The sequence below is a fragment of the Solanum stenotomum genome, chromosome 2 (genome assembly GCF_019186545.1).
Source record: "Solanum stenotomum isolate F172 chromosome 2, ASM1918654v1, whole genome shotgun sequence".
Classification (NCBI taxonomy): Eukaryota; Viridiplantae; Streptophyta; class Magnoliopsida; order Solanales; family Solanaceae; genus Solanum; species Solanum stenotomum.
Genome location: NC_064283.1, coordinates 1146073 through 1163352, shown reverse-complemented (window position 1 = coordinate 1163352; position 17280 = coordinate 1146073). Strand labels below are relative to the sequence as shown.

The window sequence follows — 17280 nt, the reverse complement described above, 5'->3', positions numbered from 1 at the left end:
ATGGCCTGGTTCATGCTTACCTCGATATCGAGGCCCAACTCATAATACGTTTGGCCCAATATCTAAAATATGGCCTTTTTTACGCTTACCTTGATATTGAGGCCCAACTCATTATAAGTTCCTGAATACAAGCAAAACGGAAAAAGCTAACACAGATGCACAGAAATGGCTAATGTAATGAAGCCTCTGATGAATTGGCCAAAATGGCATCAGTATTTATACGTTCGCGCTTCATTCATCCACTTTGTTCAATCTCAATCTCAATCTCCACTCTTCTCGACCTGCAATGTTCGCCGACCGCCGTCGTTCACGGCATCACCTTCCGGTTACCGGCAAGCTCATTTTCGTTCCGGCGCGGCACTTAAATCACGTGAAAGTCCATTACCGTTAGATCAATCGGAGAGCGACAGCGATTCCGATGAGAAAACAAGGAAGAGTCGTAACGAGAAGAAGCGTGAAGCTCGACGCGCCGTCCGGTGGGCTATGGATTTAGCTAAGTTCTCTGTTCCTCAAATTAAGCGCATTCTCAGGTAATTAGAGAACTTTCTAGTTACAATTGACTAAAGGATATAAATTAATGTTTCATAGTTCACTGTAGAGTGGCTTCAACAGAGCAAGAGGTATACGAAGCCGTTATGCTGGCCAAGGTAATTTTATGTTCTATCAATTGTGAGGTATTATTGCTATTTTTTCGTGGTTAGTGATGAGTGTTACATGTTTGTTCATTTGCCGCAGAGACTAGGTCCTGATGTACGAGAAGGAAAGCGAAGGCAATTCAGTTACATAGGTATGCTTTAAGATGCTTACTTTGTCCATCAAAATGATCTTTTTTGCCAAATGTTTTAGTGCATCGTTCTGTATTCAGATAAGCAAAACTTGTAAGTTATAGTACCTTTAATCTATTAGTAGATATCTCAGTTGTATACTTATATCCAATGTAGGTTTAAATATAGTCAATATTGATTACTTGACAAGTAAAAAGGAACTTGCAAATTACTGAATTAGCATGGCGGTGAACTGTTTTAAAAGATAGCAGAAAATCAAGAGCAATTGGGAAGAGAGAATGGGAATGGATGAAGTATTAGGATTTAGGAAAGAAGTATGGTACTCAGTTTGATGAGTTTGTAGTATGCAGGCCGTTTGAATTTGAGTGATTTCGTGCTATGTATTTGAAATTCATAGGCTTAATGCTTTACCTTGGTTCAAATCACATTACTCTTTTATCCATTATTTAGGATTCATTTGAAAAGACACTTAAAAACATGGCATTTTAAATTCATGTATATGCAATTGCCTCTTTTTAGCAGATGTCTCTTTCAAAATGGGTCTATTACTCTCCTAGACTCTGAAAGGATGACGTTGACATGAATGCCAGAAAATAGTGACATGAATCCGTATTTTGCTTTGTAATTTACTTGCAACAACAACATCAACTTATTAGGGAAGAAAAGTAACCTTGGAGTCGTATTCTTCCTTACTAGCTGATGCTTTTCCCTCAAATTATACATTCTACCTTAGTGCTGGTGCCATCTTTTTTAATTATTTATATAAGATAGGATTTGTTCCTACTTTGTGGAACTACATTGGATATGATGTAGTATAAGATAGGATTTTTAGTGCTGGTGCTACCTAAAACCGCTCTTCTAATGATTTTGTAATCTTAGAAATAATTCCTAAATTAACAACTCAAGAAGAGGGAAGCATTCTTTGTCAATCTGTTGTCGGTCTTATATAATCTGAATTTTCTCTGTATTTTTCAACCTCTGACCTAATAAACATCTTAGTTTTCCTTGTCTGACTCATATAGCTATGGGATCTATGGTTCTTTCCATCTGATAACTGAATTTATCTTAAGCTTTCTTTAGTCCTCAATTTTGCTCTATGCAAATGAATACTTGTGTTATGCGTAATAATAACAACAATTGATGAAAAAAGTTTATGTCACATAGAATCTTCAGTAGTTCATACATTTTGCATCCAGAAAAGCAGTTATTTTATGAGATGTAATAGTAAGCTGCTAGGGGATTGACGCAAAAAGATAGAACTGAGCAGTATGAATGCTTGTGTGGAACTGCTGTCAGATCTAATGTATAACTGTTTGATAACTTCTCGAGTTCCTTTTGCAAGTTTTTCAGTCTCTCCATGGGAAGTATTTTGGTCATTGGAGTGGCTTCCATGACAGATTCAAGGGAAAGGGCTCAAAGGAAATTAGATCTCTTTGGTGCAGACTGGAGTGGATAAATAAATTTGTGAGTTGAAGTTGATGCTTCCAAAACATAATTGGGATAATAAAATAGAAAACTAGTGAATGGAAATAGACACTTTGAAAATGTAAGCTGCTTAATACTAAATAGTTCTTACTTCATACTAATGGAAAAGGAAATAATAGCATACTGTAGAGATTCAATATTTAGTTATTAGGAGTTGCAGAACACCCAAGGGTATGGCCTAGTGGTCAATACTAGGTGATTTCTTCTCATATGTCCAAGCCTTGGTGTGTTGAGTTTCCTGATATTTGTACTGGTGGAAGGTAGCAGGTGCCGGTGGAATTACCGAATTAGTCAAGGTGCGTGCAAGCTGGCCTGGACACCAACGTCATAAAAGAAAGATATTGTGAACTGTGCTGCCCAACTTATTACAACATAAGTTCTAATGTGAATCCTTCTTATTTCTGTATCTCATACTTTTTAGGAAGTTCATGCAAATGGAAGGTAAACACTGACTAGTAATACTGCAGTGTCGTTACTCAAAATGAGAGCAATAAACTTCATATAATTCTTGAACTGAAGCACCAAACAAATAATAAATTTGTACACTTGAGAAGGGCATTCTAGTGAAGAAAGTGTCGGTGTATCAGTTAATGCTTGACCTATATACTATCTCTTATTAGGAAGATCCAGCAATTACTTATAGCTGTTTGAGTACCATACATGTGAATACAGAGGAAGCGATCTAAAATATGAATATGCTTGTCATGTCTTTTGTCCTATTTTTCTCTAGAACGGTACTTTGTATAATTGATCTGTAAACTGTTCATTCCCGTGACTAAAAATCATAAAGTTCAGTAAGAGTTGTGGTTTATAAATTGATTGATTATAGTACTTGTGATGCATTATTCATATTACTTAAGTTCTATTAATGTTGTTATTTATCTGCATTTTGATAAGGATTGTTTACTTTGATGATTTGAATTCTAAAATCTACAATCCCCATAAGCCGTGGAAGTTGTGTGAATATTTTTGGATCAAGTTAATCTTGGAAATGTTTGCAGTCTCATAATTTCAGTTTCTCGTCCTGAAATTTTGGTCACGTGCAAATGGTGTATGTCCAGATCTATATGCTCACGATGTAATACGAATTCATGTTAGGCAGATTATTGCGAGAAGTTGAGCCTGAATTGATGGATGGTTTGATTCAGGCAACAAAAGATGGAGACCAAACTAAATTTCAGGCTTTATCTGGTTCGGAACTTTCGGCTACTGAAGATATTGATGAAGAGGTTGAAGAGACTGAATATGAGGATGACGAAGAGGTACGTCATAATCTCACTCCTCATTGTTCTTTTCTCAAAACAATCTGAGGGGATCAGAGTTTCTTGGCTGCTTTGCTGTGTTAAAAGTTATGACCGAGCACAAGAAACTAAAATTGCTAATCTATTTATATGAAAAATTGAACAAGTATTAGAACAGCTGTTCTGCACCTTTGTTTAATTAAAGAGCTGATTATGAAACCTGCATAATGTGGGGGTAGATAGCATAACTGGACTGCAATCTAAAGTTCAAATTTCTTTTTTGCTTATTTTCAGAGTTCTGAGGACGATATTGTTTTAGCTGATAGATGGTTTGATGGCTTGGTCAATAAGGACGTTGACATCTCTAAAGAAATCTATTCTCTAAGTGAGGTTGATTTTGATCGCCAGGTTAGTTCAGCTGCTATGTGCAGGTCTGGAGTTACTTATTCTTTTTCTTTACATCTTGGATTTGCTGGCATATAAGTTGAATTGACACTTGATTTTATGTTTCTCATACTCAGTGTCTTGCCTGTATATGTTCATGTCGAAAGACAAATAGCCGATAAATGAAAACTACTAAAGAAGAAATAATATGGATATATCAGTATTCTGGCTGTCAAGTGTGCACCCTAACCATTATCGACATAGTTGTAAGCTTGGTTAAATGTGCCTTTCATTACTCTAAGCTGAAAGGCGTCAACAATTACTTTTTTTTTTTTTTTTTTGATTTGCACCGGGTGTCCGAGTCTCTTTGAGCCCCGACTAATCCCGGGGGTGCACAGGCCCTCGGCAAGGAGTTTCCCGCAAGTGCACCACGGTTAATTCAGGTTTTACCCAGTCCGATGGCCCTCAGAAATTGTTTGCACCTAGTGGGTTTCGAACTTGAGACCTTGAAAGGGAGCAAACCCCAAGGCTCAAGTCAATTGCCAGCAGGCCAACCCCTGAGGGTTTCAACAATTACTTATGCTGTTTATATAGAATAAGCTGCCCCTACTTGAGAAATTAAAGAAAAATTATGTGCCTTTTGTATGTAAACTACAATTTGCTTGTCTTGCCAGGGAGGGATTATTTATCTGATTATGTTTTATATCATTGTACAGGAGTTACGTGGTCTTGTTAGGAAAGTGCAATCAATACGAGAAAAAGGAAGCAATTCAGACAAGGAGGAAGGAAAAGTAAATAGTGATGTTGTCCGTGCAGAAAGATCTCTCACTCGTTTCCTTCGAGATTTAGCGAAGCAGCTTCATAGCTAAATAGAGTATCAGATTCATCTGGGAGAGTATACTCCATACTGGCCATCAATAGATCCTCAAAAAGTACATTAAAACGTATTTGTAATACTTCCTAGTACACGCATGTACTATCTGGAAGTTACGTTTCATTTCTCTGCCCCCATAGCTTCTTATTTCCCCTCTATTATTTTTCTCTATTTTTCTAGGGTAGGAGGGGGTTTGGGGGGTGGGTGAAGGAGGAGATTGTCTTTCTGCTGTAGATCAACATCCACTGTTTAATGCCATAAGCCATGAACTTTTGTGTGGAACACTAGTACTGGAGTTTTAATGTTAAAACCATTGAAAAATTTGCATAATGGTTGGCTGATAGTGAGATCGGGAATGACAGCTTGTTTTTCCTTATTGAACACTATAATGAAAGAATCTTGTGGTTTCGATATGTCACTCCTTTTTTGCATCAGCTGATGGTACTGAAAGACAGGAAGAGGAATGTCTGCTAGTGTTTCTTGGAGTAATATACCACTCATTGATTGAAGGACAAAGACATCCATGACATTTGCGTCGGCCGTCTGCTGTTGCTGTACAGGTAATGTATTTTATTCAGAAACTTAGAGTACCAGAGAAATTTACAGATTGTCAAATACATTCCTTTCAAGTGATGTTTCATTTTCACCGTTTTAACACATACATGAGTCATCTTTAACTTTAATTTGCTGATTCATTGGACTGTAAATTTAGAATTTTCTTTGTTTAATTTCAACATTAACGGCAACACGTTCAACGCATGATTCATTCTTGGTAAAGAGAAACACTTATCCATTTATTCAGGCAGACAGTGTTTGGTGTAATTCAAAATTGCTGACTAACGTTGATGTGTATACTGTATAGGTTCAGCTCATATGTTGTGTCTTGAAAAATTGTTGTAGATAACATGGAGCTATCAGCATCAGTTTACAAAGGTCGTGGCCATGTCATTTTCTGCTTATTTAAGTTTTTTTCATCTACCTTTTGGGTGTGATTAATAGCCATTCCTTTATCATAACTACATAATAATATATGTTACATGTAAGTTGAACAAATTGTTGAATCAAAATGAAAAAAATAATAATAGGAATTTGTTTCTGTCGGTAGTTTACTTTTCTATACTTCGTAGGGTCTTTTTCCATGGGTTCATAACTTCATGGATAAACTTTCGAGGTCAAAACTCAATATTTGTTAAACTCGAAAAATGGCTAGTGGACGCTATATCTACGAGAATAGGAGTGGCCAGTGGAGAAAGGGATAAGGTACCCACTAGGGGGTATATGTGCTACTAATTAGTGCTTTAATGTCTTTATCCCAGCGACTCCAATGTCTTGTCAAACACCAAAAGATAGTGACTCTTAACCAAATGCCTTATTGTGAAAAAGATGTCTCACATGAACATAGTAAATACACGGCCGCCGTGCATGCACATAATTTAGTCATATTAATATTGAAATTATGGGGTTGTATACTATTATAAGGTTGAATAATACTATTTTGAAAAAAGTAACAGAGGTTTAAGACTGATTAATCTTCCACTCGATCAATTTGTTTGTTTGATTTTTCTTTTGACTTAATACAAAGTTTAAGAAAGTAAATAAGATTTTTAAATCTTGTGCTCTTAAGTTAAATATATGTTGAATATACGAAAAAGTCATTTAATTTTTTTTATTTTTAACATGTGCAAGTTAAAACTAAAGAGTTAAAAGAAAAAATAGATAATTATTTTTTAAACAGATTAAAAAGACAAATAAGCTAAACATATTGGAGTAAGTATTTATCTCAATAGTTCAATTAATTAACTATTTAAATGTTATTATTTATTGATGAGGGTTTGATTTCCGATATATAGTATGAATAGTATAAATTTTAAGTTTTAAAAGGATATTGCTTTACTGCTTAGGGCTTAGCTGCCCCCTAAAAAGTAGAGTAGTTCCTTTATTTTAGATAAGAAGTAAGATAAGTACATGTGCAGATTGCTTTTTAGAAAGTAACAATCAAATATATACTTATATTTTTTTGTATATAGAAATTTCAATTTATAATAGTATGCAAGCAAATAGGTGAGAGTAAAGTGAGTTCGAAGAATTTACATTTGGCATATTTTAATAAATTATTTCTTTTTAGATTAAACCATTGTTTTTCATATTGCTTCTCCGACCTAGAAAAACAAAAGTAGTAGGCTGGAAATGAACCTTAAAAAAACAAAAAATAAGTGGTCAGTGGATAGAAGCAAATTCTTTACGAACAGAGATTGTGGTATAAAAATTGAGATTTCTCAAACCCTTAATTAGAGATTTCGAATTTTAAAACAAATCATACTAAGAGTTATTTTAGAAATAGGCTTTGAAATGCACGAATTCAAATTTAATGAGACTCAATACGGCAGTGGCGTAGCTACAGCCACCTCAGGGTGTCCAATTGGACACCCTTCATTGGATATATATTGTTGGACATCCTTCGTTGGAAAATTACGTTGTTTATATGTCAAATTTTATATTTAAATGATATATATTATTGGACACCCTTGACAAAAGTTATGTCTTTGGCGCAATGGTAATGGGTGTCCATTAAATAAAGGAGATTTGGGTTTGAAGTTTGAACTCAAATATCACAATATTTTTTTATTTTATCTTGACAGCTACATGCCATTATTTTTGAATATTCTTAATAAAATTTCTGACTCCACCACTAAATACGAGTATATGAAATCGGATGAAAATAAATAAATTTTTGAACACATGGAAAAACATAACCTGGTAATATTATCCATAGTCGCCATTCTAACAGTTAAAAACTTGTAGTCAAAAACATCGTCCTTGTAAATTAGCCGCCACTATTTTCAACTATTACCAAAATGTTTTAATTTATGGGCCCTTAGTTTATTTGACCACGTTTTTAAACATTTCATAAAAAATTCTTAACATGTCGACCAGACTTACCATAATTTGAGGGATCAAAAAACATTATCTTTATCTTCAACTATTGACAATTCAAATAGATTATTTTATTGAATTAATGTTAATTGAAAATCAAATTATCCAAGATTTTTGGAGGGGGCTCTTTCATACGTAACATAACTTATGATCTATTTGGTCAAGCTTCTGAAAAATAAAAAATACTGTTGTTAAAATGCTTATTTTAGAAAGTACAGTCAAACTTCTAAGAAAAAAGTAGTAATGTTTTTGAGTAAGTAACAAAAGTTATTTCTCATACCTAAAAATAAGTAGTTTTCACCCTATATATATATAATAAAAAAAATTACTCTTAGAACCTTAGTCAGTCATTTATTTAAAATTCCTACCAAAACTCGTTTATTCCATCATTAAATTAATTAAATAATTTTATTTCCCCCTTTTAAATTGTATTATTGAAGAAGCATGCACTATGTAGTTTTATTGGATTGGTCAAAGTAGCTGTAGCTAAAAAGCTATAGAGTATTGTTATAAGGAAAGAGCAGTTGAATGATTAATAATGTTTACAAATTTTGGATAATATTAATTAAGCAAAATTAGGTAAAAATGAAAGTAAACAACTAGCTTTACAATATGGAGCTTCCTTAAAGTATAGAACAATTAAAAGACTGTCTCAACTTTGTAATAAGTTGGACAGATAAGACTTTTTCAAGATTCAGTCACCAAATTTAAAGCCTAAATAAAATTGACTACTTACCCAATAAGTAGATAAGACAATCTTGATTAATTTCCATGAAATTTCTTAAATGATCACTAAGTAGGCATTTGGATAATGTGTATTTGAAGTTAAAAGTGAGGAAAAATTAAAGTTAACTTTGATGTGTAATTAACCACTTTATAAAAATGTTAAAATTTATGAGAATCTTGTTTGTTGTTTCACTCGATGTTCAGTATCTATTGTGTAGATTAATTAATTAATTTGTACATGTGTGGGGAAAATATATTCCACTTAAGCGCTCACTTACATAAACGATTTCATTTTTAAGGATGGAACCTAAAAGAAACTATTATTTCATGCTAAATATTTCTTAAATTAATTATATAAGCTTTAGAACATATATCTCCTTGGTTTCTAGAATCAATGAATACAAAATATGTGGTGACTAACTACTATATACTAATAATAAATTTTATGACTTCACTTGATATATAAAATATTGAATGGGAATAAATATTTTAAAATTAACGTACCGAACATAGAGGGCATGCATGCACAAATGAACCGTAAGATGTTAAAAATAACAGTAGCATTGAGTAATTAAGAATATGATTATGAAATATCCTACAATTTTATGTTGAAGTTGAAAATGAAGTGACAAAGGCCAATTCCATCAAGCTATAAAGACAATCTGATATTTATATTTGTATATTCATCTTTTTGTGATATGATATTTTGTTGGCTCCAGCCTAGCTACCTCTCTAGATTTTTCTTCCTTTTCCCATGTATACTCCTTTTTCAAGAATCTGATTTTTCTTTTCCATTTATTTCTAACCAACAAAAGTTTAATTCCACACCTAAGATTAACGAGGGCGGGTCATAGAGAAGAAGAATTGACTAATTTTCTAATCTGACAAGTTTCTGAAAAAAGATATATATAATATACATCTTAGTTGAATTTGTACAAATTAATGAGACATGCACTTTTGAACTTAATAATAACGTAACTCAAGGAACAAATTCACAAGGATTTGTTACGCTAAATTAACCAAAATACGTATCATGAACTTGATTCGTGAGATTTAATGTTATTTTCTTTGTGAATAAAGAAAACAGTGGAAAAGGCATATATATTACTTATATCATGATAAGCCTCTAATTTGTCTTGTCATATGACTAAATGTGAGTACATGATGACAACCTAGCTACCGGCAAATAATATTGCTCCTGACGTTAGAGAATTATCATGATGAGACCAACTTGTATTTTTCCTTTAAATTATTTCTTTTTTATTCTATTATTAACAGATTTTTAATTTCAGTATCTCTACTTGCATTTTTATCAGTAGTATTAACACTATTTTAATAGTTTCTTGCTTTTCATTTTTAGTTTCCACTCGTGTTTCTTGTGGTTTGATGATTGTATATTTGTTAGTTCAGTATGTTTTTCCTATCACATGTATTTGCATTTTTGTCAATTTACTTTTAATTGTGTTACTCGAGGCTGTTATCTATCAAAAATAATATATGTATCTCTAGAAGGTAAGAATAAGATTTGTATACACACTATTTTTTTCTCATATTTTACTTGTTAAAATTACTCTCTCTATATATATAGTATTGCAGATATTTTCATCGCAATGCGTTGTGATCAATGGAATCCATCATTAGTTAATTCTGAAAAATAATCATAATGGGATTATGCATTGAAATGACTCTTTCACCTAATTTCTAGGCTAGTTTGGTGAATTAATCTATAATAAGGTTTCGCTAGTTATCTTCAATCAAATAACGAATGAAGTGATGACATTTGTCATACAACAATACATAATGTACATTAAACGTATTTGATAGATGAATATCTCCAATTTTCCTCGAATTCTTTTTAGAATTTCCATTTTTTTTCACATGGTGTCCGGTACGTGTATTGGAGTCCGACTATTTTGGACTCACACCGAGTAGGCCTCCATTAGGGCGAAAATGCTCCCTATCAAATTTTTTTTATACCCAAAACTCTAACCCCATACCTCTGATTAAGAGAAGAACAACCCTATCCAGTGCACCACATTATTTGATGGTAAATAACACTTATTTGTTTACTCAATTTCTAATTCATGAACTTCATAATTCGAAATCAAGTGGTATACGCTAGTGTTGATTAAAGGATGACATAATTGACGTAAAACTACAAGGAACTCGAATTATAAAATTGTCCTTTTTTGGGAGTTATGTTCAGATAAAGAAATACTATTGGAAAATTGCTTTCAAAAGAAATACACTACTACTATTATATAAGAATTCATATTCCATAATTATAACATAATTACACATTATAGGTTACAATAACATATTAAATCCATACCTTTCTTTAAAAAAATTGATCCCCATTAATTGTATCATTATTAGTTTTCAAATGATTAATGAAGTATCTTAAGCGTTTACGATAACTCTAATATGAGTCAAAGTAAAATGGAATAACTTAATTAGCCGAATTGAGGTGTGTTTGTTACAAAGGAGAAAAAAAATACTTTTTAAAAATCTCTTTATGTATTTATTTTATTGTATTCGCTAAGTAAGCAAAGAAAATTCATTAATCCTATCTTAAGAGACACGTCGTGTGTTGAAGAATTGAAATGACAAATTCTATGTGAAATGTCATGTAACTTGTTTTTCCTAACTCTACGATGTTATTTTCCTCATCTTTATAAATATTATTTTCAAGAGACGCGTCGTGTGTTGAAGAATTGAAATCACAAATTCTATGTGAAATGTCATGTAACTTGTTTTTCCTAACTCTACGATGTTATTTTCCTCATCTTTATAAATATTATTTTCAAGAGAGTGCAAAAACAGAAAATTATGTATATATAATATGAGATGTAAAATAACTTTGTCTGCAAGTCGTAACTTTAAATTATTAGCGTAGATTTCAAAAAGAAAAAGGGAAAGCCTAAGTTATGAATGTAACTTAGTTTTTTTTCTTTTTTTAATAACTTAATCTCTCAGAGTTGTCAATCATATATAGGACTAACAAATAATATTCCTCTTTTGAAATTAGAGAGTCCAATACTTTAAGATAAAGAAAGAAATGTGGAAGGAATCATTTTATGACCCAATATTTACAATTAATTGGATAAACATGTAAACCTTTTTTTAACCTTTTTTTTCCCTTAAAGAAAGGTAAAATAGTTAGCTCATGAGGTAAAAGTATTGCTTAAAAGGAACACTCAATGTACAAATAAAATTAAATATTTGAAACATGAATAATGATATAACACTTTGACTTTTATAAATAAAATTTTATATAATCTAATTATTCTATTTTCGATGTTAGATATAAAAAAGAATATATATATCTAAAATTATTATTTCTTATCTCACTCATTAAATAATTCTCATATAATTTTGGGTAGGTAGGTACAAAACACGTGAGGAATATTGTTGAAAAACGAAAATGTTGCATGAAATGTGAAAAAAGCAAAAAGAAAATGAAAAAAAATTAATGACATGAATACTTACAAGAGTGCAATAAAACGGTTAAAAAAGAGTAGGTGTATTTTATTTTTCCTTCTATATTTGTCAATACAAACAAAAATGAAAAGTAAAGTATAAAAGATTACAGCAAGCAATTAATTGCGCAAAAAATCATAAATTCAATTTGGACTTTCCTACAGCATTCTTCTCGATACACTTTACTGCTTACCGTGTTATACGTCGCCTATACTTCAAACTATATTTAGTTTTGGATCATTCAGTAGCTGGTTAAAATTATGTGGATATAGTTATGTAGAGATTAGATATTTAATTTCTATTATGTATAAAATAATATATACATTTTTTCATAACTTATACGTGTATTAATTATACGAATATCTAAATTGTCAATTAATCATCGTATTAATTTTATATATATGAATATTTTATTTCCTATCTACCTACCAAACATGCATAAGTTATATTAAAAATAACACATAAACAACTTGAATTTTATCTAGCTACCAAACTGCCTCTACTAATCTAACGATATTCTCTCTATTTTAATTTATTCATCCTATTTTAGTTTAACATGCAACTTTAAAAAGTAAAAATAAGTTTTCGAATTGTGTGATTTTTAAGTTAGAATAATAAAATTATAAATAAAAAAATACATTGGGAAGGAAAGAGAACAAAAATGACACTCTTTCTAACCTAATTTATATAGCTTGATATCCTATTTAGTAAAAAAACAATTTAAAAATGATACATTTTATATTTAATAATAATTTATTTTTAATACCTTATTGAAATTAGTTTAGATTAAAAAAAAATAAAAATCTTTCTTTTTTAAACTTCTTAATAAGTTAAATTCACTCGCATAAAATAAATCAATTGCTAATACATAGTTATAAACAAACAAATTAAAACGGACGAATAAATATCAATACTTCACTGGTCCCACACTACTTCAACGTTACACTTCTTTCATTTTTCTCTATAAATGGATCCTCAATTTCTTCTTACCAAAAAAACATATATTTCTCCTTTTCCATTTTCAAGAGGAGGAAGAAGAAGGAGAAAACTAGGGATTCTGATTTACAAGCTCTCTTTTGTATCATTAATTCATTGATATTCCCACCTTCTTCTTCAATGGCGCAAGTGAAAGTGCTCAGTTTCTTTGCTCTGTTTTTAACGATTACAGAGCTCTTCATAACAGGTAATTATTCAGAAACAAAGTCAAAAAATGATTAAAAAAAAGCTTTGATTTTTATCTTTAACAGCATTCTTTTTTGGATCATTTTGTATAAATAAGATACAATATTCATCTGTAAAGATTTACAAATGAAACTCTGTTTATTTGCTCTGTTTTTATCTCTTCAATAATTCAGGAAAAAAAAATTACACTTTAAAGGAAAATAAATTTGAGTTTTTTTTAATCTTTAAGAGGTTTCATTTCAGATCATGTATATTTTTTTACTCCCTTTTGGTATGAATTTACAAGTGAAAAAACTCTCTCTGTTTGCTCTGTTTTTAACGCATAATTCAGAAACCAAGATTTAAACTAAAATTGGAAATTAAACATTAAATTTGATCTTTCAGAGCTGATTTTAGATCAATTAATATTCAAAGATTTGATTTTTTTTCCTTTTTGGGTATATAAAATATAGGTGTAAATTCAGCTGCAACATTTACAATGGTGAATAAATGCCAGCAAACAATTTGGCCTGGATTATTATCTAACGCCGGAATTGCTCCACTTTCCACCACTGGTTTTGTTCTTCAAAAAGGCGAATCGAAAACAATCAGTGTACCCACTTCATGGGGCGGCAGATTCTGGGCTCGTACACATTGTACCGAAGATTCCACCGGAAAATTCACCTGCGCCACCGGCGATTGCGGTTCCGGTAAGCTCGAATGCGCCGGCGGCAACGCTCTACCGCCGGCAACTCTAGCTGAATTCACACTAGATGGATCCAACGGGATGGATTTCTTCGACGTCAGTTTAGTCGATGGGTACAACTTGCCAATGCTTGTGGTACCACAAGGTGGTTCCGGTAACAATTGTACAAGTACCGGATGTATGGTGGATTTGAACGGCGCGTGTCCGTCGGAGCTGAAAGTGATGAGCATGGGAGGTGAAAATGTCGCGTGTAAGAGCGCGTGTGAAGCTTTTCGAAAAGATGAGTATTGTTGCGCCGGCGCGTATAATAATCCAACGACGTGTAAACCATCGTCATATTCAACGTTGTTTAAGAAAGCTTGTCCGAGTGCTTACAGCTATGCTTACGATGATAAAACGAGTACTTTCACTTGTGCTGGAGCTAATAATTATCTCATCACGTTTTGTCCTTCTCCTAATACCAGGTAAACTTACTTATTCCTCCTCCTCTAATTTCTTTTTCTCGTAAGTTTATGTTGGCAAACAATTTTATCACATTCAGATAGTTAATCAATTAAGCTCGTTATATTTTTTTTATTTATAAAATTAATTTATTTTTATTTTTGTGGGTGGGGTGAGGGAAACACATTGGGATTCGAGTTGGGAATGTGGCCTGTCAAATGGAACGTTAGGACGTTACTTTCAATGTAAAGACAAAATATCTATGAGATCATTATTTGTAGGGGTATGTGGGCTATAAGGTAATTAGTAGGGGTATTTTGGTACTTTACATAATATGTGAGATCATTTTATAGGAGAATGGGTTCCACTTATGGTGAGTTTTAGTACTTTAACATAATATGTGAGGTCATTGTAGTAGGGGTATTTTAGTACTTTCAAATGCTAATTAAGTCAGCTTTGGGAATTGGGAACTAATATCAAACTTAACGGCTTAAAGAGATTCTCTGAACCCAAGACTATGAATTGTCATTTTTATCCAAGTAGCCCACCAACTGGTCTAGTTTCGTGTGAATTCTCTATCAAGTGGTTTATCACTTACTTATTCGAGTCGAGTGTCTATTGAAATAATTTTTATTTTTTTAGGAGTAAAAATTAATTTACGTCAATAAAAATTTATATAGCTGACTCAATAATACGATTTCATTGCAGTCAAAAGTCGTCATCATCATCAAGTGGACAAAATCAAGAACCAGAAGATAGTAACAACCAAAACAACGACAACAATAACAATGAGCCATCAACGATCAACAACTCTATGGTATATGATGGTGCATGGGATATCAGTAGTGCATCTTCAACCACCACGTGCATGCACGTGTTCAGTTCACCGGCCATAGCCGGTGCCGTCGCCTTCTTAACAGCCACTTTCCAGTGGCATCGTCAGCTCTTCTAATTTTTTATTTTTGACGTTTTGTTGACACCCAAAAAATATTAGGCGAAAAGGGCGGACCGACCCGGCCCATGTTATTTTGTCGGAATTTGGGGTGTTGTATCACGTGTGGACCATTAAATTGGGCCTTGTGACCCACATGTGTGGCCCATGTGACGGGGAAATGAGTCAGCTTACGTGTCAATTTAATTGACGTACACCTAATTTACCTTTTATTGGTGAAAAAAGAGGTACCTCTATAGCCACAAAATTTAGATTTTTGAGGTTATTTAATTTTTATTTTTTTTATTCAGAATTTTATTTGACTTTTTTTAGTTTTTTATTTTTAATTTGAATTAAGATTGGGATTAGGTTTAGGAAGGGGAGATTCATTTGTTAGGTAGGTTTTAGAAAAATTATGTATAATATGCTTTATATTTGTAACCATTCCAAGTTGCTGGAAATTATATACAGTTAAAAAAAAATGGATTGGTGATTTATTTCTTATATCTTTTCGTTAATTTATTTTGTTTTTTTCATGTTATAGAGTATAATCTATTTTACACTCTTTAAATTTTACTTGTGAAAACTGTATTAGGTATATATAATATGTGAAATTATATTAGGTATATATAATATAGTGAATGGTGATGCTTGTTGCACTAAATATTTATAAGCATTTGGTGGAAAAATTAATAAGTATTAAGTAACTTTCAATAGTGACCAAGATACTTTATCAATAGGTATTATAATATTAATTATAGTGTTAAAATAATTTTTAATATTTTATATAAATGTTTGGTTTTCGGATTCATTGGTGTTTGATTCAAATTTGTACCATGTTGCCTATAAAAAAGAAAAGTGTTCTTCACCGATTTTTAATTTATTTTTTTGATTTAAACTCGAAATTTCTTTCCCACAAAAGTAAGATAGGATTTGCAATATTCTATCCTTCTCCTATTTCACACAAAATATGTTGTTATTGTTGTTAGCTCGATCAAGATCTCTAATTAAGATATATATACTCATTTCTCTATTTCATTTAGGTTAGAAGATGCTAAATTAGTCATCTTCAAACTCCATAATTGAGCCACTATCTTTTGTCCTACTAATTAGTTTTAGTTGAGAATTATGATTAGTATTCTTATAATATACATAAGGCATTATTAACACGTAGCGTGATTTGAGTATCTATAATTATTAAGTGTCATACTTTAATTATTAAGCCTTCATTCCTACTAGTTATTAATGTCCAAATTAAGGGATTAGTTAATTAACAGCTGTCTGCTAATCCAAAATCATATTGCATGTTCATCTTATTAGAGAAAACTTACCAATAAGAGAAATGATTAATCATATCTTATATAAGCAACCTTTACTAACAAACAATCTTGTGATCAGGCTTAGATAGACTCTTTATATTGGTTACAAAAACTCACCCAATAATTACGCATAAATAATAGATTTCGAACCCTACTTAGAAAAAACTAATGTTTTCCAAATCTAAATTGAATAAAGTCAAAATTTTGGATGTATATTTTTTGTTGGAAAAAACGCTATATATTAAAATGCCAAAGTATACTATACTAATTTTCTGTTTGTATCTTATGTTTGTGAGTAAAAATTTCAAAACGATAAGTAGAAGTATGTTCATGCATTATTTGTTCTAAGAAGTTTGCCATACATAAAAACATTGTAACTATTAAATTAATGAGAGTACGAATTATAAAAAAATAAATACAATAACTCGAAAATCATAAAGATCATAAAAAAATATTAGATATGCTAGTGGCGCAAAATGCAACAAACTCTATAATATTTTAAGCCAATAGTACAGTCCATCTTTTTCTTTTTTATTCTTTTTCTATTTCTTCAATTTTATAAGAATTTAATTGCATTAATAATTCATCTCCATCTATCACATGTAACACGGAATTATTGGACGTCCACTTTTTCTACAGCATGAAAAAATGGACAAATGAAAAGGAAAAAATAGCACCACATATTTAGTGCATAATCTTCAGTAGATATGATATGTGATCGACCTATGATCTTAAGCTAAATCCTTTTTTTCTTTAAACAAAAAAAGTCCTTAGGCCAATGGATTAATTTATTAGGGCCAAGAGTTTATTGAA

General features: G+C 31.6%; 2 protein-coding genes across 2 annotated transcripts; both read left to right on the top strand.

Annotated features, from left to right (window-relative positions):
- The first annotated feature begins 131 nt into the window (after positions 1 to 131).
- On the top strand, positions 132 to 5128 carry LOC125854398 (uncharacterized). Its single transcript, XM_049533931.1, has 6 exons — positions 132 to 530; positions 599 to 647; positions 736 to 787; positions 3369 to 3532; positions 3806 to 3919; positions 4612 to 5128. The coding sequence occupies exons 1-6, from the start codon at positions 166 to 168 to the stop codon at positions 4762 to 4764; spliced, it is 897 nt and encodes a 298-aa protein (XP_049389888.1). The 5' UTR covers positions 132 to 165; the 3' UTR covers positions 4765 to 5128.
- A 7778-nt stretch (positions 5129 to 12906) lies between these two features.
- LOC125854391 (thaumatin-like protein 1b) lies at positions 12907 to 15652 on the top strand. The gene is made up of 3 exons (XM_049533925.1): positions 12907 to 13092; positions 13544 to 14240; positions 14926 to 15652. The coding sequence occupies exons 1-3, from the start codon at positions 13026 to 13028 to the stop codon at positions 15167 to 15169; spliced, it is 1008 nt and encodes a 335-aa protein (XP_049389882.1). The 5' UTR covers positions 12907 to 13025; the 3' UTR covers positions 15170 to 15652.
- Positions 15653 to 17280: the final 1628 nt, after the last annotated feature.

What these genes read in the sequence shown, in the direction of transcription:
- LOC125854398 (XM_049533931.1), top strand. Translation starts at nt 166, where the DNA reads ATGGCTAATGTAATGAAGCCTCTGATGAATTGGCCAAAATGGCATCAG. An exon ending in CAAATTAAGCGCATTCTCAG is followed by an intron (nt 531 to 598) that starts GTAATTAGAGAA and finishes AGTTCACTGTAG; the next exon opens with AGTGGCTTCAACAGAGCAAG. An exon ending in AAGCCGTTATGCTGGCCAAG is followed by an intron (nt 648 to 735) that starts GTAATTTTATGT and finishes CATTTGCCGCAG; the next exon opens with AGACTAGGTCCTGATGTACG.
- LOC125854391 (XM_049533925.1), top strand. Translation starts at nt 13,026, where the DNA reads ATGGCGCAAGTGAAAGTGCTCAGTTTCTTTGCTCTGTTTTTAACGATT. An exon ending in TACAGAGCTCTTCATAACAG is followed by an intron (nt 13,093 to 13,543) that starts GTAATTATTCAG and finishes TATAAAATATAG; the next exon opens with GTGTAAATTCAGCTGCAACA. An exon ending in TGTCCTTCTCCTAATACCAG is followed by an intron (nt 14,241 to 14,925) that starts GTAAACTTACTT and finishes ATTTCATTGCAG; the next exon opens with TCAAAAGTCGTCATCATCAT.